At 32.2% G+C, this 20187-nt stretch overlaps 2 protein-coding genes across 4 annotated transcripts; one reads left to right on the plus strand and one right to left on the minus strand.

Annotated features, from left to right (window-relative positions):
* The first annotated feature begins 889 nt into the window (after positions 1-889).
* Positions 890-1652, plus strand: NHP2 (NHP2 ribonucleoprotein). The gene is made up of 2 exons (XM_065503545.1): positions 890-1224; positions 1302-1652. The coding sequence occupies exons 1-2, from the start codon at positions 983-985 to the stop codon at positions 1531-1533; spliced, it is 474 nt and encodes a 157-aa protein (XP_065359617.1). The 5' UTR covers positions 890-982; the 3' UTR covers positions 1534-1652.
* Positions 1653-9126: 7474 nt separating this feature from the next.
* Positions 9127-20133, minus strand: Helz (Helicase with zinc finger). Of its 3 annotated transcripts, none has more exons than XM_065505215.1 (5): positions 19978-20133; positions 17892-18457; positions 14148-16520; positions 10672-13882; positions 9127-10458 (listed from the first exon to the last, which is right to left on the minus strand). In XM_065505215.1, exons 2-5 carry the CDS (start codon positions 18198-18200, stop codon positions 9665-9667), a joined length of 6687 nt encoding a protein of 2228 aa, XP_065361287.1. In that variant the 5' UTR covers positions 18201-18457; positions 19978-20133; the 3' UTR covers positions 9127-9664. The 3 variants fall into 3 exon arrangements, with proteins under 3 accessions (XP_065361287.1, XP_065361288.1, XP_065361289.1); XM_065505216.1 differs by lacking the exon at positions 19978-20133 and adding an exon at positions 19043-19195; XM_065505217.1 differs by lacking the exon at positions 19978-20133 and adding an exon at positions 18543-18694.
* Between the last annotated feature and the right edge of the window lie 54 nt (positions 20134-20187).

Below are 20187 nucleotides of genomic sequence, written 5' to 3' on the forward strand. Positions count from 1 at the left end.
TATGGAATTGTCTTAAAGTTAGATTTGGTAACACTCAAAGTAAATTAATAAAGTAGCGACAGTACTACAACAAATACAACATTTACAAAAACCACAAGCAATTTTGTTTTTGGTTTAAGGTCTGAGCTGTCAAAGTTGCCTGTTGTTGTTTTTGCTGTTGGGCTTGTTGTATTTTTCGCCACAACAACCACAAGTAAATTGACAGTTCAGACCAAAGTAAAAAAAATAGTCAGCTGTTCTACTGAGTCTACTTTATTAATTTACTTTGGTAACACTCTTAAATAATAGTAGTATACAATTATAGTGCTGCCAAGTTTTTTTTAGAATAAAAACCGTTAACTCAGAAGGAATAGTGCAAGGCGAATTTATATCTATATTCTCACAAGAACAAAACGTTGACAGAATTACAAACACAAATTTGTTAATGTCGGGAAAACATGAATGTATTTTATTTATCTTTATAGTTTTCTTTGTAATTTTTAAAATGTCGGTATGTTTGTGTGAAAATACCAATTGTTCTGACAACGTTATTCAAACAAGAACATAACACTGACAAGTTAGGTGTGTGAACAAATTGATGTCTTGATAAAACCGGGAGGTTAGAGTTATTTGTCAAAATCATTTATATTTTATATTTATTTGACTAAATTTTTAATAATTTAATATGTAATTGTCACATATGTATACTTTTGATTTGTGCTACACATTTAATATTAATTTTTTCAATAATCTTCACATTTATTTTTCTTTATTCACTTTTTCTTTTAAAATGCTCATTTAAGCGTTTTTTATTTATTACTATTTTAGCAACACTGTTATGCCACTAAGCATAATACAACAACCGACTACTTGCGTAGTTGATGTCACAACAACACTATTATTTTGAAGTTTCTTTTATAAACTAATACACGTGTTTGTGTTTGAAGAAAGAACGTGAAAAACTTGTGAATTTTTTGTAATTTTTAATAAATTTATCAATAAAATGGGCAAAATTAAGAAGGAAGCTGTTGATGAAAGTGTTACCGAAGTCGGTAATGTCAGCGTTAAGGAGGAGGACAACTATGATGATAAGCTAAAGTATGTAAATTCCGTTTCCCAACCCATGGCCACCAAGAAGATAGCCAAAAAATGCTATAAACTCATCAAAAAGGCCATGAAACACAAAACCTTTGTGCGCAATGGTCTCAAGGATGTTCAAACCAGACTACGTAAAGGAGAAACTGGGTAAGTTGAAAGAAAAGATTTCCTCATTGCTTAAGAGACTTGGTCTTAATTTACAACAATGTGTTTATTTGTGGCAGTTTGGTTATATTTGCCGGAGATGTCACCCCAATTGATGTCATGTGCCACCTGCCAGCCGTTTGTGAGGAGAAGGGTATTTCTTATGTGTATACCCCCAGCCGTGCTGATTTAGGTGTCGCTATGGGTGTTAGACGCGGTACTGTGGCTTTATTAATACGTGAAAACGATGACTATAAAGACTTGTATGATGAAGTTAAACAAGAAATTTCCACCTTATACTGTCCCGTTTAAGATAACAAAATGTAAAGCCTACAACTCTTTATTTCATTTTAGTTATTAAGATATTTTTAAGAAATACAAATTTATAGAAAAACAAATAAAAAATTAAAATCTTTGTATGAAAACTGCAATCTCCCAGATGTGTTGTTCTTTTTTTTGGTAGTAAAACTTCATGTTTTTCTTTTTTAGCTTGTCCCTTTTGGGATCTTTTTTTATTTTTTTTATAACTTTTTTTTTTCTTTTTTCATATATAATTAATTTTTAAAAATTTTTTATTCTTACTAAAATTACTGAAATACATAGATAGATTTTTTTTTAATTTTTTAAGATTTTTTCTTTGTTTTAATTACACTGAGTTTTTTTTTATATAAATATTTTTTTCACTTATTTTATACAATTTTTATACTACTTTACGGAAAAAATAAAAATTTGCAAAGGTTTTTGTTTTATAGTTTTGTATTTGTTTAATAAAAAACATAATGACGAAACAAAAATTGTTTAATTCAAAATATTTGTTTGTTCGCTAACTACAGTATGCGGACAAAACTATAGGACCACTATTATTTTTTTTAAATTAAAAGTTTTATAAATATGACCTCAAGCTGAATAAATTAGAAACAAGATTAATATTTTTGTTAATTCGCTAAATTTATAGGTATGAGTGAAAATTTCAAAAATAAATTTCCATTACAATATCTTGTTACGGCGTAAAAAAAAATCAATAACAAATTAAAAATTCATAAAATGGAGGAGATTAGAAGTCAACATTCAAGGGCGTTACACCATATTTCGATTCGAAAGGAATGATTTTCGGATTGAGTTAAGCAATAACCGCCCAGGCGTTATTCCGGATACACCACAAGAAAAAATACACCAAACTTAAAATTAATTTGAATTCCTACTAAATAAATAATATATCGTCTGAAAAAACCTACTAAATAAATAATCGCCCATGTTCTGAAAAGCGCATATCGTTGAAAATTTCCGTATTCGATTTGAAAACGCCAAACAGATGTGTTGACAAACGACAACGCTAAAAATTTGACGTTTTCAAAACGCTAGTGTATAATGAAACCAATAGCAAATCGCGTGGTTTTCAGAACATGGCGGAATGCGTTTTGCCTTTTTACGGTTTGAAAACGCTGCGTTTTTCAGAACATGGGCGAATATCGTCTGAAAAAAGTATTTATAATTTTAAAGAATTTTTTAAAAATATACAGGCAGTTTCACAGCCGGAACTTCAAAATAATTTAAATATCTTATTTACTCAAAGGTCTAGTTATTTTTTAACGCAAAGTTATACTGATAGTTTTCATATAGAACATTTTTTAACAGACAGTATAACTTGGTTAAGAAATAACGCGAAAATTTGGTTTTAGACTGTGACGACGAAGGACAAAGACAAAATTATAATAAAGATGTTAAATTTTCAGTTTTGTTTAAATTTTGCTATTGCCATAAAGTTTAGAATATGGAAAATAGTAAATGTAATTGTAAATAACCCTGTTAAAAAGCTTGGGATTAGAATATATATTTCACCTTCTTATTAGAGGTCAATGAGTCAAAAACTTTAATAAATAATTTGTTTCTTCAATTTAATAAAAAATTAAAATTACACATTTAAAGTGAAAAGAGTTCAAAGTTCGTTTCAAGTCTTTACCTCAAAGCCCCTTATCTCCAAAAAAATAGTTTTAAAAATGAACAAATATTTTATCTGACCTCAAGCAATTGTGAATGTGATATCATCGGACTGTTGCAATACAGATAACAGGCGTAGTTAGGTCTTTCTTTTAAAACATTTTTCACTATTTTAAACTGGCTACCTCGACCACTCTAAAATAATGGACTACCAAGGTGAACATTAATACCAAAATGAGATAGTGAGAAATTCTAGGATAAAGTTTATATGGATTCACACGATGGAAATCAGGGTAATTATATATCAAATAAATTTTCCAGAATGGGGTCGATAAAGGCTGAGGAGGCGATTGATAAATTTTCTGGTATTTTCCTTACAAAATGTAAGATTGTTGTAAAGCAGAGGGGACTAATGTCCGGTATACGATGTCGGCAGGACGGATCTACTTATAGAACTCCGTCGAGAGCAAATGGGTCTAATTGTTTCTTTTATTACAGGACACTACATAATCAGAGTACATGCTAGAAGAATGGGCATACGGTTTAGCGACTATCGTCGAAGCTGTCGAAACGAAGAGGAGAAGACTGTGTCCCACCATTGCCCGGCACTTACAAACTTGAGGAAATATACAGCCCAATTATGAATAAAAATTCCGCGGGAGTTTTTTCCCTTTTCCCATTTTTCCTATTCAAATTCAATCGGAAAAAACTCCCATTGAATTTCCAATTCGCGTTTAGATGAGTTATCAAAGATGAATCTGAGACGAATGCATTCCTTCATCAGATGTCAAATTTGAAACAACGGATACAGAATAATTATCCTGCTGTTTATATCTTGCTTATCACAATAAGTTTTGAATGGACCCAAGTGAGCTGCTAGATGAACAAATTTTCATTGAAAAAAAAAATGTTCCAAAAAAAAATATTTTTCACCCAAAGTATTATTTAAGTTAAATATTAAAAACAATTTTAAGTGAAAAAATTATTGTTGAAAAGAAATATTGGTGGGAAAAAATTGGTGAGAAACTTAAAATAGTAAACTAAGTTGGACTAAAGCGGATATATTGATCAATTTTAGTAATTTGGGTACTTCGGAAAGTTGATTTCAACATATTACGATCGAAAATGCACATATGTATGTACTTTATGGGGCCGCAAATGATAAATGTGAAAATTTCAAACGGAATGACAGATTTATGGATCAATTATCATTTACTGTTGCCAAATTGGCGACCAGAAATTTGTGGTTGCACTCTGACAACGCAACTGAAGTTCGACTACCGACCATAATCGTCCCATTATATATACCGTTGTCACTAATTAATGGTGCAGGGGTCTATTATGGATGGCTACCGAACTAAAGTTGCGTTGTCCGTTTTAAAAATGGTATTACATATGGCAACTGTTGCCAAATTAGCAACCAGAAATTTGTAGTTGCCCTGAATTACGATTGCCTACCATAATCCACCCATTGATTTCATTGGCATGAAGTAGTTATACCCCCTGTCACAGAATTCCATTCCAATAGAGAGGAATTAATTCCATATTTCGCTTCTTCAGAGAAAGTAAAACGAAAATTTATTTCGGAATGAAATCACTTTAATTTTCTAAGTGGAAATGATGGGCCTTTTCGGACTGAAACAGATGATGCGCAAGAAACCATCAAACAAGCATCACAAAAATAGCTGATGCATTCATTAACACGCATCAGCATCAGTTGACTTGCATTAGCATCGCAAACTAATCATAGATGCGCATTAAATGCAGCGCAGTGATGCATTTCCGAAAGGTCCCGATATTTGTTTGTAATTGTTATTATTAAATTATTAAATCTTTTGGGAATTAACAAAATCAAACGAAATCTGAAGAAGCTAAAACAAAATTGATCGGAATAATAACTACAGAATTAAAATCATTCCGAACGAAATGTGTGACAGGTCTGATAAAACCTATTTTAAAATTCATGTTTAAAAGTTACTCTCTCTTTTTGAAACACCATGAAAATAACAAATGATCTATACGAAACTTAGCATTTCCACGACAGCCGGTTCTATGCACCGGAATGACCCGAGTTCACTCGGACAAGGGCTGTGAACTTAGCCAACACTGCTGCTACAACAACAACGGAACTTAGAAGAAAAAAAAATCATTATATTACAAATGTTTCACTTAAATATTGGAAAAAACTAAAGATTTAAATGAAATCAAATGTATAAATAAATAATAAAAAAAATGTGTATTGTTTTCAACTCAATATTTACAATTTGTTTTTGTCACACTTTAATAGATTTTTTGTTGTTGTTTTAATTAATTTTTTTGTATTTGTTTTTGTTAATTTTACATAAGCTTATATAAGTTGTAGTTGATTTTTTTTTATTTTACTTTTAGTAAATGACAATACATAATTAAAAATATTTTTTTGTTTTTATTAATTAATATTAAAGAAGAAATATATTTATGTATGTATGTATGCAATGTAATCATAAAAATGTATGTACTACATAATAATGCTATATTTATTTAATTTTTTTTTTAAAAAGAAGTTAATAAACAAAATAATGTTTTGCATAAATACATATAAAAAGTGGTAGTCATAATTTTTTTTTTATTTTTTTCCTGTTTTTTTTTTGTTGTTTTGTATTTAAATGTTTAAGTAAGAAAAATTTAAAGTAAATAATTAAATTAAAAAAAAAGTAAATTTAGGGAGTTTTCAAGGAAACTATAGTAGTTAAAGAATAAATGAAAACAAAATTATAATTACACTATAATAAAGGAGTTTTTTAAAGGTTATTTTTTGTGTTTTTTTTTTTTTTTTGTTTATAATAGGAGGGAGTGGGGTTGTTTTTAAATTTTACAGTGTAGTTTGTTTTTTTTATTTTTTATTAAATAGTTTTATTAAAAACTTCTTTTTTCATAATTTTTTGCGTTGTTAATTTTAGCTTACAGTTTATAGAGTCCTATATTTAAGTTTTACAATAAAAATCTTATAATATAAATTGTTTGTATATATTTTGTTTGTTTTCAATATTTTTTTTTTGTTTTTTTCATTCATTTAAGTTAAATTTACAAAGTTTGCAAAATTTTTTTTAGTGGTAGTTTATTTTAAATAACATTTTTTATTTATTTTTTCTTAATTTTTTGCTATAAAATATTTTTTTCTTGGTTTTTATTATACATTTATATTAATTAATTTGTTTTTTTTTAATTTTTTTTGTTATAAAAGAGAAACTCAAATTTAGCTTATTAAGAGTTTTTTTGTTGGTTTTTAATTTATAGCAAAAATATTTATTTTAATTCTATTTTAAAGTTTTGTAGTTTTTACGGTTTTTTTTTGTAATTTTTATATTTTTAAAGTTTGTTTTAATACAAAAGAAAACAAAGTTAAGGTTTTGTTTTCATGAAGAGCTGTTAGTTTGAGAAATAGGTTTATAATTGAACAAATAAAATGAAAGCAAACCTAATTTAATATTTAAAATCTGTTAATTCGCCTTTGGTTTAAACAAAAAATAACTAGTTTTCGGTTAAAAAAGATTTATACGTTTAAAACCTCAAAATTTAAAAAATTTAAACGTTTTTAACCTCAAAATTGAAAAATAAAATATCAAGTTTTTATTTTAAATCACAACTCTTAAGGAAAGTAATTAATTTGGTTTGGTCCAAAGTTGTACCGACAGTTTTCATACAGAAATTATTTTAACAAACAGCATAACTTTGAGTTAAGAAATAACCCGAACTCTTGAAAATGCAGCTAACCCCCATTAACACGAAGTCTGGTTATGTGTTAACTGACAGTTTCCATACAAAAATTATTTCAACCGATTAGTTAGTTAACATATAACCAGACTTGGTGTTATTGGGGGTAAGTATATTTAATATGTCTTTTCATTTAATCAAATTTGCTTAATTTGTTCAAAAATATTCCAACCTAATTTTAACCTCAAAATTAAAAAAAAAAATAATAATTTTTTAAAGCATTTTCTCAAAAGTAAATAACAAAATCTGTAGATTAGTATTAAAATTTTTTAATTTTTCCTATTGATTTTAGTAAAATTTAATTGGTTTTTTATACAATATAATGGAAACTTGTTTATAACCTCAAAATTAACACAAAAATTTGTAACGACTACCAATAAATCCAGTATAAATATAAATTCTATTAATTTTATAATGACTTTTTGCAATAATTTCTTTAAAAAGTATTCAATAATTTAAAAAAATTGCAATAAATAAATGAAAACAACAGTTAATTAAAACATAACTTTCTAACACAATACTCTTTCTGTTTCCTAATATAAAAGCTTTTAAAATTGGCAAAAACATCAATATTTTAATAAAGTGACCTTTCAAATTTGTTTTATTATTATTCTTTTTTAAAATGAAGATTTTTTTGTATGAAACGTTCAAAAATTAGAAAGCCTTGAGTTCAAATACCATTAACTCATAGATGACATTACTTTCTTCATTATTCTCATATATTATTTAAGAAAACATTAATTTGGAATTAACGAGCTTTGAATTCAAGCCCCTAAATAATAACTCCTGACAATTTTGTGTAAAAAATCGACATGCATTAATGTTAATATTAACTTTAAAATAAATGAATAACTTAGATTTTTTGTATAAAAAGGTCAAAGGTCATTTGTTTTGAAATACAAGTGTTCAAACTGAAACTTTCCGCAATCATAAAATTTTTATGATTTCATTATTTAAAATAATGAAAAATCATGATTTTTTATAATGAGGTCAAAGGTAATTTCTTTGAAAACCTTATAAATCGAACTACAAGTGTTCAACTTGAAACTTTCCACAAACACCAAATATAGACCTTAAAATCGATAGGAAAAACATTTGAAAGCTAATATTTACTTTCAAATACAAATTTTGATATTTAATATAAAAAGATCAAAAGTCTTAAGAACCTTTGACTATTTTATTTAAGTGCAAACTTTAAGGAAACTTTTGATTTTTTGTATAATGAGGTCAAAGGTAATTTTTTTTTAAAACCTCATAATGGAAAAACGACAAGAGCGTTTCATTTAAAACCTTATACAAACATGAAGCATGCTTTAATAATTACTATAAAAACCTTTGACCTTTTTATACAAAAAAAATTGATTTGTATAAAATTTAAAAGGTAATATTTTTAGCTTTGAAATAATAACAACATACAAGTTAAATATTTCATGGCATAAAAGTTTCAAACTACTTTTTTAAGACATTTTTGAAAAATTTCGAGTTTATGTTTTTTGGAAATCGAAAAAGTCTCATATATAATAATTAGGAGAAATTTTAATTAATTCGAAGATAACAAAACTAAAAATTCAAGTTTTGTGCAAAATTCAATATGAAAGAGAATATTTTCGAATAAAATTTATACAAATTTGAACATTTTTAGAATTGGTACAAATTGCAACTTGAAACGATTTATTTAATGTTCTGTAAAAAACAAAAAAAAAATTTAAATGCTTTTTACAGCTTTCTCGAAAACTTCAACAGGACATGAAATTGTAACCATAAAATAAGCATTAAGATAGCGTCGTGTAGACTATAAACGAATAAATCTAAAAAAATAATCAACATTTTAACTAATATTTTTTAAAAATTCTAACACTTCTTAAATTATTAATTTCTATAATTATAAATTGGGAAAACTACACAACTATTGCTTAGGCAGTGAGAGTAAAGGGTGTGATAACTTTTCTTAAAAAATGCTTTAGGGTAAATTCTCAAAAAATCAGCTCATTACTTAATTTAATTTAACTTTGCTTTAGCTTAACTTTGTTTTGATCAAAATTGTTGAATTTTTTTTTTTGTTTTTTTTTTTTCATATTTTATATAATTTTTACTGTGCATTATTATAATTTCTTATTTTTTTTTTTGTTTACTTCTTACAAATTGTTATAGTAATATTAAATTGTTTATATTTTTTGTTTGCATTTTTTTGTTTTGTTTTTTTTTTTTCATTTGTTTATATGTATCATTTTATATTAATGTTTAGTTAAACATATTAAATAACTAAATTATTTTAATAATAATTCATAATCAAAAAAGAGAACATTTAAATAAAGTCATTTAACGACTTAACACAAAAATCAAATAACAAGATTTTTTAACTTTTAAAAAGGGCCGCCTTGAAATTCTAAATAAAAATGGTGTTTAAAAGTTTTGTATTATAAAAAAAAATACCTAAAATTAAAAATAATAATATACAAAATAATATTAAAATAATTTCAAGCCTAAAAGAAAATACATAGTATAAATTTAACTAAAATCTAAAATGAATTAAATTTAAAATAAAAACTTCAATTTTTGTTTGCCAAAAAAAATAAAGTTACAATTATGTCTCTCTCTCCTCTACTACACCCCGTCTCTGTCACTCTCTCTTACTCTCTCACTAGCAAGAAAGCTATTTAGTTTAACTTTCAAGCACCATTAATATGGAGAATTTAAGGGGCCTCTTTTATTTTTTTGAAGCAAAAATCTTGTTTTACCAAATTCTTATTACTTATTGAAAATAATTATAAAAACCATTCGTACCTTGACCCAGTTCACGTATGGCAGCAAAAGGATCCTTTTCTCCGGCCTCACCAACACCTCCATTGTTGGCAGCTGCACCGACAGTTAGACCCAAACCTAAGCCATTGCCACTGAGATTGGCCACCATAGAGTTGTGTGGGAAATTGTGTTGTTGATGATTGTGATGTTGCTGCTGCAGAGCAGCCGCATCAGCTTGTTGTTGAGGTCCTTGACTTAAGACGGCCGCATAAGTAGTATTACGATTATCTCCGCTACTTGCTGCCGGATTGTTGGCAGGATGTTGTTGTGGTATATTATTAGCTTGTTGCTGTTGTTGTTGCTGCTGCTGTTGGAAATTTTGAGTATGAAATGTGTTGTTAATGCCGTCGTTTAGGCCGGTCACAAAAGCATTATTGCCCATAAACAAATCCATGTCTGTTTTGAGGCCAGTAGCATTAAAATTATTGTACAATAATTTCTGCAAAGTGTTGTTGTTTTGCTGTTGATCTTGCTGAAACAGGGCCTCGATCAGAGTACTGGATCCAGTGGTTAGGCCAGCCAAAATATCATTGGGACTGCCAGTTAGCATGTTGTCTGATGTCGAAGAGGACAAGGAGTGTCCACCAGTAGAGGCATTCGAATTGCCAGTACTATTTAGGTGATGATGGCCATTGCCCATGGTCAAGCCCTGGCGTCTGTATAGAGGCACCGAGGAAGAATTCGAAGAGCTTGAACCACCACCTGGAGGACCCATCAAATAGTCCTTGTTGTTCATGAGGGCATCTGTAAGTATAAAAATAAAATTTTAAAAATAAGTATGAAACAAATTTAATTCCAAATTGTTAAAAAAAAAAAAAATATTTCTCAGCAATTTTTTTTATTTAGTGAAATTTGTGTTTTTTTTTTTTTTTTTGTAAATTTTGAGATTGTTTTGTGAAGTAAACAATTTTTTTGCAAATTAATTAATAAATTATTGTAATTAAAGCTACCACTTACTATTTGTCATATAACCGCCATGATGATTGGCGGTCTGTTGCTGCTGCTGTTGTTGTTGTTGTTGCTGCTGTTGTGGAGTTGGCATGCCCATCATATTAGGTGGACCAGCCATTTTGGGCATATTACCACCACCTGGCTGCTGGCCATTACCGCCAATAGTTGGAAACATTTTACTGCCGCCCATGAGCGTATTCGACGAGGAAACATTGTTCATTAGCAAGTCACCATTCATGCCGGCTGCATTGTTACTGCCGCCGCCATTGCTGCCACCACCCACACCAAAGAGATCACGTAAAATGGGTTGGCTGATTTCATTGCCATTGATGATGGAGTTGAAAACCATGTCGATTTGTTGATTGAAATTAATGTCCAAGGGTGGTGTATCATCATTTACCGTTGCCATATTGAGTGGAGGTTGCATGAGATTTCCCGTGCCAGTGGGTCCCATGTAGGGATTCATATTTCTTTGCTGTTGAGCCTGTTGTTGCTGCTGCTGCTGTTGGTAGTTCATGAGGGGCTGCATAAAGTTGTCACGCGGCATTAATTGCTGCTGGCCCGGCTGACCGCCTGAATTAGCGCCAGCATTCATGTATGCCTGTTGCAAGTGCTGTGGTGGTGGCTTATTTACCTGGGGCGGCTGTTGTTGCTGCTGCTGCTGTTGTTGTTGTTGCTGCTGCATCATTGCACTGACCTGTCTTAGGACCTCGGTGAATTTGTTGGCAGCTTCTTGGCCCTGAGTCTCCAATAGTTTTAAGTACCATTTATATTGGGATTCTTTAGGTTCAAAGGCCATTTCGTAAATATTGACATTTGGCGGCAACAGAGAGGCATATTCATGCGGTTGGGGAAACCTTAAAGCCGTAGGAGATTGTTGTTTATTAGCTGAACCCACCATGGCATTGGGAGGAGGTTGAGCTTGAAACATGCTGCCGCCAATGTTGAGGGGCACATGCACATTGTTAAGAAATTGAAAGTCTTTATCTTTAAGTTGTTGTCCTGGTATGTTGTTTTGTCCAAAAAATGCATTTTGACCGGGAGCACCTCCCGTTGTAGGTGGCCGCGGCATAAAGGGATCCATGGGGCTAATGGGACCGTTCGGTATACCACTCATACTTCTTTGATTCATCAACTGCAGTTGGTTGGCAGGCGGTGGTGGGGGAACATTACCCTGTCCAAAGCCAGCAAAGTTGGCGTGCGCTTGGGGTGGTGGTACTTGGTTACTTTGTTGACCGGGATGTTGTTTGCCTGCATACAGTGCCTTATTGGCCAAGAAACCCAAATCATTGGGATTATTGCGCATTTGCTGTTGTTGCTGCTGATTTGGCAGGGGTGGCGGTGGCTGCAAAGGCACACTATTGCCTCGCATATTCTGCGCAGTTTGTTGCGGTGGCATGGGTCGGCCATTTGCGCCTGAGGCATTCGAGGATTGCTGTTGCTGCAATTGAGACTGTTTTGGTAGCACAGTCCAGGGATTTGTTTGTGGCGGAGGTCCCCATAGGCTGGCATTGGGGTTTTGTGTCGTTGGTACTCCAGGTTGCTGACCTGCTCCAGCAGCAAAATTACCCCCTGCTCCAGGGGGACGCAGTTGTTGCGGGGCATGTTGCCAGGGCAAATATTGCGAGAATTGATTTGCTCCTCCTGGGGCAGGTGGTTGTCCCAAGTGTACGGCTGGTGGTGGAGGACCTCTGGGGTTAAACTGTTGCCCACTCATGGGAGGAGGTGGCTGGGGCTGCTGTTGTGGTCCTCCGGCTGAGGGAGGTGGACCAATTGCTCGCATGGGCATATGATTGGGATGGCCGTGGAAGTGGTGTCCACCTTTGCCGGCAACCATGCCCTGATTCATCATGGCGGCTGCTGCTGCCGCGGCGGCATTGTAGGCAGCAGCCGCTGCAGTATGAGGACCGTACATATGAGGCATTTGTTGAGCGGCATGATGAGGAGGCATTTGGCCGGCGCCACCTGGTGCCAATAAACTGGGATGAGGACCTCCCATACCCGCGGGACCATGATGGTGACCTGGATGAGGTCCCATGGGATGATGATTGTTTGCAGCCATGGCTAAATACATGGCTGCCTGATCTCTAAGATATGCCTCGGGTTGCAAGGAACGAGGTATGAACTCGGGTGCCAGAGGATTTAAGACATAGCCACGTTTCAACTCTACACCATCCAACTGGGAGCGCAACTGCCACATGGTTAAGCCAAATAGAGATTTATTTTCATCACAAATTTCAATAAAACGTTCCCATACTTTGCGGCAGCGGCCTATTGAACACAAGGCTACGGGATCGCCCACTACAGCCACCAAACTTTGAGCTCTGGTTATGGCGGTATTCAACAGTTTTGAATTGCTTAAAAAGCCATAGTCAGCATCTTCGGTAGAGTTATTCGCCTGACCAGGAAATCCTGGCGCAGAGCCCGTAACATTATTTGGCAAACACGTTCTTCTTGTACGTACAGTGGAGAGGAATACTGCCCTAAATTGTTTACCCTGGACATTGAGTACACGTTCAACAGAAATACCACCCATGCGACGTTTTCTCAACTCCAAACGTATGCGAAACACCTGGTCGGAATAGGGAGTCATAATGCCTATGCTGGCATCATTCATTTTACCCCATGCATTAGGCCATTTCTTGCGCAATTCTGATACCCGTTCCACAACCTCATACACCTCGGCATTGTTATAGAAAGCAGTCGAATTCTTGTCCTGAACATCTTCACCCCGTGTGGTGAAAAACGTCAGCGGGTAGAATTTCTCGTGTCTGGGTTGTTTTCCCGAAGCTATTAGTTTTTGTTCGTAAAATAGTTCTGAAGTGAATTTAATGATGGCTTCATGGGCGCGATAGTTCTCACACAAGAGTATTTTGCAGGGAAAGTTTGAAGGAAAGTGATCGTACAGTCGCTCCAACAGAGATATATGTAATTTGCGCTCTTTGGCGAAAGCAGAGAATAGTTCGGGACTCATTTGCATGTGATCACCAGCAAGTACGATGCGTGTACTGTCATTTGCTAGAGCTAAAGGCATAATGGCTTCACATTCCATAGCCTGGGCAGCTTCATCGAGGAATATGTGGGTAAAATAACCTTTAGGGAGATCTAAGTTGGCCAGTTCCATGGAAATACTTAAAGTGACCACCACAATACGATGTTTCATTATGTCCTCCACGGTGGGACGCCTAAAGTTACCAGCGCCATCATTGATACAATACTGAAAAAAGATAATAAAGGAAAATTTAGTAAAATCAATTGAAATTTGTATTATTTCTTATATACCCTTCACCAATGTATACTGAAACAAATCGTGTTAAAAAAATTAGTTATTTTTTGTAAAATAACAAAAAACATTTTTTATCTTCAACATTTTTTTCTACAATTTCTTAAAGTGTACTTTGGTGAAAGATATAGTCGATTCTGCTGAACCAATAGAGAAAAAAAGTCATAACTGTTACTGTCATCCCTCTTTTCAAACTCACCTTTTGAACTACACTATTGACCGTGGCAACCCAACGTTTGTGATAGTACACTCTTAAAGGAGTGGCCTCTTCCAGGCCCGCCTCTATCCAGGGATGCAAATATTCCTTTATGTATAAATCTGCTGCCGAATTGGAGTGGGTACAAATTAAAATTTTTGCCTCTGGCTGTGTTAACAACTGTTTTATAGCTTGCGCCAAGGTGTATGTTTTGCCCGTGCCAAATGGACCTATTAGCAAGATGGGCGGCAGCTTTATGCTTAACGATGTGGTAATAGCATTCACGGCCTCTCTTTGTTTGGCATTTAATTTGGGCTCACAGGTCTCGGACCATTGTTTTTTGGGCGTCCAAGGTATATTGGGTTCAATTTCAGTGGCAGGAAAGATAATTTTAAAATCGGTTATCTTGTCGACAGCATGATGCCATTCACAATAGGGCAGACGATTCAATTGGAACTGTATGTCCACCAGTATATCGGTGTCCGACTTTAACTGCATGCCCTCCACACATTTGGAACCCAACTTCAAATAGATCACATTTTTACCCTTATCCTCTATGACAGCCTCGTAAACATGACGTTTCTTATCCTTTGTGGGTACCATCGCTTCCTCGACGGGTGAGATATAAACACTGGAACAGTTGGACAGAATTAAACGGCCCGCTGAAGTATCTTCTGAGACATCTTTCCCCAAATGCATTAAAGCAAACAATTCTCCGGACAACGAGTACTTGGCGGTACTTGTAGCCATGCCAGCGGGGGTTAAGATATAATTGGAAGTAACGCCCAGTTTGGTGCGTAAATTAAAACGTGCAATTTGTTCGTAGCGTGCAATTTCCTCCACATACAGCAGCTCATGTATGCGTGAACGATAGTTGTTTTGAGTCAAGCGTTTGTCCAATATGGTGGACTGGGTGAGGGTAAATGTTTGAGCCCGAGGGCAGGGATAACGCTCTAGCATTTCCTTTTCATGCTTCAAATCATTGAGATAACCTTCAGTCTTCATGTGAGATCCTATGGTGGTCTCAAATTTTACCAATTGTGTATTGGAAACATCCCATCTGGTGGCCGAACTATTAATGATATCACGCCGTATTTCCTCGATCTTTTCGGCATCACTGACCGGTACCACATCTACACACAGGTGTCTTACCAGCAATGGCTCGGAACCGAAATCGAAACATACGGCTTGACGAAAAGTACCATAGATTTCGGTGTGAAATTCAAGGGTCACCTGATGTTCCATTAGCGACTGCAGGGCAGTGGAGGCATCTGAATTTTCCAAAGGTTTTTTTGTAGGCTCCTCCTTATCCACCGAACAGTTTAATAACGATGAAACCGAGGAAGTGGCTGAGGCAGAAGATGAGTGTTTGTTGGATACCCATTCTTGATTGGTTTTTACATCCAACTCAATAGTGGTGTCTCCCGTTTTAATGGTTTTTATAGCAAAATGACTGCGGTGAGCATCTTGTAGCAGGGCCACCGCCTTTAAGGGTTTATTGTTTGTTCTTAAAATAAATACCCATTCTCGCTTGGAGGTCTTTGAACTTATACTGGTTACTAAATCCTGTTCACATTGTGCCTCTATGCCGTCCAACTTTTCCGACATGATTTTTTCGGGCACAGTCGATTGTATCCACCTTTCTAATACCAGCTCCGTGTACGATTTGCCATAAAGCTCCTTCTCACAAGCTTTTTGCACACGCATTCGTCTGTATTCGAAACGATCTTTCCACTCGTTCAGTTCATCCGCGCCATGGGCCTCCACACATTGATTGCCATAATGACACAACTGCGATTCGCTCCAAGACTCACAAAGACTATAAGAGTCCAAGGTAAAGCCACGAGGAGGTGGTCTCCACTTCCAATCTCGTCCCTCATCAGACATAATCACATTTTGATGAGCCTCGGTCTGGCAATGTTGCCTCAGCTCATTGCGTGAGCCAAATGTTATAGCACAATATGAACAGGTAGTGCTATTGGCATTCTCACCACCCACACTCTCATCGCTTATCGACTTATTACTGCCCGATACCTTGAGGGCGGCCAACAGATCGGTGTTCTTTTGCATTACCGCTGTTATGTTGTTGCTGGCACCATTTTGTGTGGGATTCTCACGTTTCTTGACACCTTTATTACTGAGCGGTTTGCTGTATTTATCCAGAGGCAGATTATTTGTGGCCCAATGATCTAGTTTTGTATCGAGTATAGTCATTTCATCTTCTAAGCGGGCATTGTTAATTTTCTGCGTTGATTTATTGCCACCGTTAAGCATTTGTATGACGGACTTATAGCGTTCCAAAGTCTTGCAAATATCACCAAAGCCCTGCTGTGGTTGTAGTTCAGCTATCCATTCGTTTAAGAGCTTTTCGGCCTCCTGGAATTTAAGAAATTAATACATTTTATTATTTTTAAATATTAGGATATTTAATAGGATATTTTTATAATTTTCACTTCCAGCTTTTTCACAAATTAAAATTTTGGAATATACATATTTCGAAAATTCGAAATATATTCCAAAAGGATTTATATTTTCTGGAATATATAATAAAATACTTTTAAAATGTCAGCATTTTAGGTTATGGTCAAAAAGCTAAACCTGATTTCGAAAATTCGAAATATGTATAGGTATATGTACGGAATTTACTTAATTTCGAAAAACATTTCAAAATGTTTGAATATAACTTAAGAGTATAAATGCAAAACCAAACTTTATATTTTTAGTATTGTAAATAGATCTGTTTTCAAATGTAATGAAACTTTTTAAAATGTATCAACTTTTTAGGTTATGTTCGAAAAATCAAACTTAATTAAATAAAAGAAAACTTATTACTTTCTGCAAAATTTTAAAGAGAATTCAAAAAATTATTGTTTTATGTCATATTCGAAAATTCAAACTCAATTTCGAAAATTCAATTTTTCAAGAAATTTAAACATTTTATGATTTTTTACATTAATTTTAATGCAACATTTAAAATTTCTCCCAAAGTAGTTAAAGACACATTAAAAATATTATTTTCCCCAACTGGTTTTATTTAAAAACAGAAAAGAGTTCTGTTCGAAAAATATGTCTTCAAATTTGCAGCATAAATAAAAGAAAACCCTATTTTTTTCTGCAAAATTTTAAAAAGAATTCAAAAATGTATTCTTTTAGGTTATATTTGAAAATTCGTACCAAATTTCGAAAATCCAAAATAATTTTTTTTTTAAGAAACATTTAACATTTAAAACATTTATTTTTTTTATATTAAGTTTAATGCAACATTTAAAATTTCGTTCATAATAGTAAAATACATTAAAAATATTATTTTCCCAATTGGTTTTATTAAAAAAGACAAAGTAGGTAGTTACTGGATAATTCCTATAAGATTAAACAGTTTCTAGTAAGAATTTTTTATAATTTGTATCTCTCAAATGACCAAAGTGATTTTGAGTACTTAAACGATTTTCCAGTAATAATTTTAATTGTATAAAAATGGTAAGAGCAAATATAGATATAGTGACTTGAAATCTGGAACCCTTTAGATTTTCAATTTGTAGGTTATGTTCGAAAATTCAAACTAAATTAGACCAAACAAATTTTAATGTTGCAATACTTAGCGAAATAAACACTAAAAATTAATTTTACATAAATTTATATATATGGCAGCAGAGTATTCTAATTAGAAACTTTCTCAAAAGGATTTTTGTCCGTACTCCTACAATAAAGTTACAATAATGTTTGACATGTTAAATTCATCCCACTCACCGTATATTTTTTTAATTTACACAAAGCATGCACGAGCCATCGTCTGGTCCGCGAAATACTGGCCAAACAATCTGTCTGTTGTTCACTCAGCATTGACAAAACATTGCGGGCATCGTTTAGACAGGACTCATATTTGCCCAATTCCAATAGGCACTCGCAACGACCCAGCAGACAAATAATATGACGTTCTTTTTGAGCACGATTACTAACTAGCGAAGGAGAGGATAGAATTTGATCATAAAGTGTAGCAGCACGAGACCAATTACGCCATCTGACATTGTCATGAGCCTGCATTTCCTTATCGGTCATGTCTAGTGGTTGAGGATGTTTTATAATTTACGTCGTTTTAGCAATTTTTTTTTAATTCTTTTAGTTTTTCTTTTTTTTAAATAAAACAAAACAATGGTGTCGTTTTAAAGAACGTCCTCCTTAGACGTTTGTTAGATGTTTTTTTTTAGTTTACTTAATTTACAATTATAATATACACAGCTTTTAAATGTGTTATTAAAAGTTTTATACATGCTTAGTTAGGACATTTTGACAAAATAATAGTATTTGAAATAAATCTAAAGGAAAAGAAAATTAATAAAAAGAAAAGTAAAATTAATAAAAAATTTAATAAAATATATTTGCAAAAAGAAACAAATAAACCAAAAACGGGCTGGACCATGCGGCAAAATTGTTTCTTCAAAAAAGTTTTTGCTTTTTAGCAATAAAACTTTAGGAACACCGGCTTTTATATTTAGTTAAACTTTATGCATATAAAATTTTGTTTTGTAAAGATGATTTTTATTAGGTATTAATTTATTTATTTTTTTTTGGAGGAAATTTCTTTTTTTTATGTTATATTTTTGGTTTTGTTAAATATTTATGTTTTTCTTTGACATTTTTTTTTTAAATTATTTTTTTGTTTTTTTTTTTTCGCTGGTTTTCTTTAACACTTTTTTTCCATTTTTTCTCGTTTCTTAGTGTACAGTCATTTTTTCTTGCTGGTAGGCGACCTTATTTTTCATTTTCTTATGAAATTTAAAGATTTTACAAACATTTAATATTTTCTAGTATATTTAACACATTTTTTTAAACAAATGAAACATATTTTTGTTAAATTAATTACAAATAACTAGCAAAAGAATTTGTGGAAAAAATCATACCGTCGTTACTCTGCTCTCGTTTATCGGGTCGAGTAAAGACACCGCATAGTGCTAAAGAAACCCGAAATACCCGTCAACATTACATAGCCAAGTAATCGGTTTGCCAATTTAGCGCAACATTATTATATTTAAAACGAACTATAAATTCAACAAATTTAAAAGAAATTTAAACTTATTTAAAAAAAGCCAATATATTTTCCAAATTTTATATATTTTTTAAAGAAATGTTGTATATTGAAAGCTTTTTCTTTTTTAAGTAGTTGTTTACAACATGATTACTTAAAATTGGCAAACATTTTTGTTTGCACTAAAATGTCAAGTGTCAAAAAACAAAACGAATTTGTTTATCAAAAGAGACTGCAAAAATAATAAGCTTGCCATATGGTTTTTAAAAGAAAAAAAAATGTATTCATTTATTTTATATTGAATATTTTAATAAACAATTAGTATTTACCCATAAAATCTAAGCATAATTATTTGTTAGCTACGTTATTAAATCATTTATAATTTGTAATATATTTATTATAAATAATTTATAAATGTTTAAAACAATCTGGCCATTTCTGTGCTATTTTTTTTTGTTTTTTTGCACACATTTTATTTATTCTAGTTTTTTTACGAATACATAAACATAACAAAATTAAAACAAATTATTTACTATTTTTGTTAATTATTTCTTAATTTATAAATTGTTTTATTTTAAACAATTTTTCTTTCACGGCAATTTTCTTTAATTCTAGTTTTTCGAAAGATTTTTTACTACGTTTCTTTTTTTTGCATTTTTTTTGTATACAGCTGTTATTTCTGTATGTATTTCATTGCAAATTTTTTTTTGTTCAGCCACTTTATTTTTTCACATTTTTTAGATATTCGCTGGTTTTTTTGCTTGTTATTACGTCATTTATTAGAGGTTTTCCAATCGTAATAACACTCACCTTAAGTTTTTAGTTTATTAAAAAAGTTTTTAAAACTATTTTATGCACTAATTTTTACATTTTTTCTAAAGAAAATGAAATTAAATAAAATTCGTAAAACTGCACATCACGTACAAAAAGAATTTACACAAAAAACTAACCGTGTTGCCATACCAAATTTTGGCAGTTGCCAATAAGAAGGACATAGAGGAGAAAGAGAAAAAAAAGAAA

Source organism: Calliphora vicina, chromosome 3, assembly GCF_958450345.1.
Source record: "Calliphora vicina chromosome 3, idCalVici1.1, whole genome shotgun sequence".
Classification (NCBI taxonomy): Eukaryota; Metazoa; Arthropoda; class Insecta; order Diptera; family Calliphoridae; genus Calliphora; species Calliphora vicina.

Coding starts and splice junctions, on each gene's coding strand:
- NHP2 (XM_065503545.1), top strand. CDS start 983: ATGGGCAAAATTAAGAAGGAAGCTGTTGATGAAAGTGTTACCGAAGTC. Junction 1,225..1,301: donor CTACGTAAAGGAGAAACTGG/GTAAGTTGAAAG, acceptor TATTTGTGGCAG/TTTGGTTATATTTGCCGGAG.
- Helz (XM_065505215.1), bottom strand. CDS start 18,200: ATGACCGATAAGGAAATGCAGGCTCATGACAATGTCAGATGGCGTAAT. Junction 16,521..17,891: donor GTAAATTAAAAAAATATACG/GTGAGTGGGATG, acceptor CTTAAATTCCAG/GAGGCCGAAAAGCTCTTAAA. Junction 13,883..14,147: donor TCAATAGTGTAGTTCAAAAG/GTGAGTTTGAAA, acceptor ATCTTTTTTCAG/TATTGTATCAATGATGGCGC.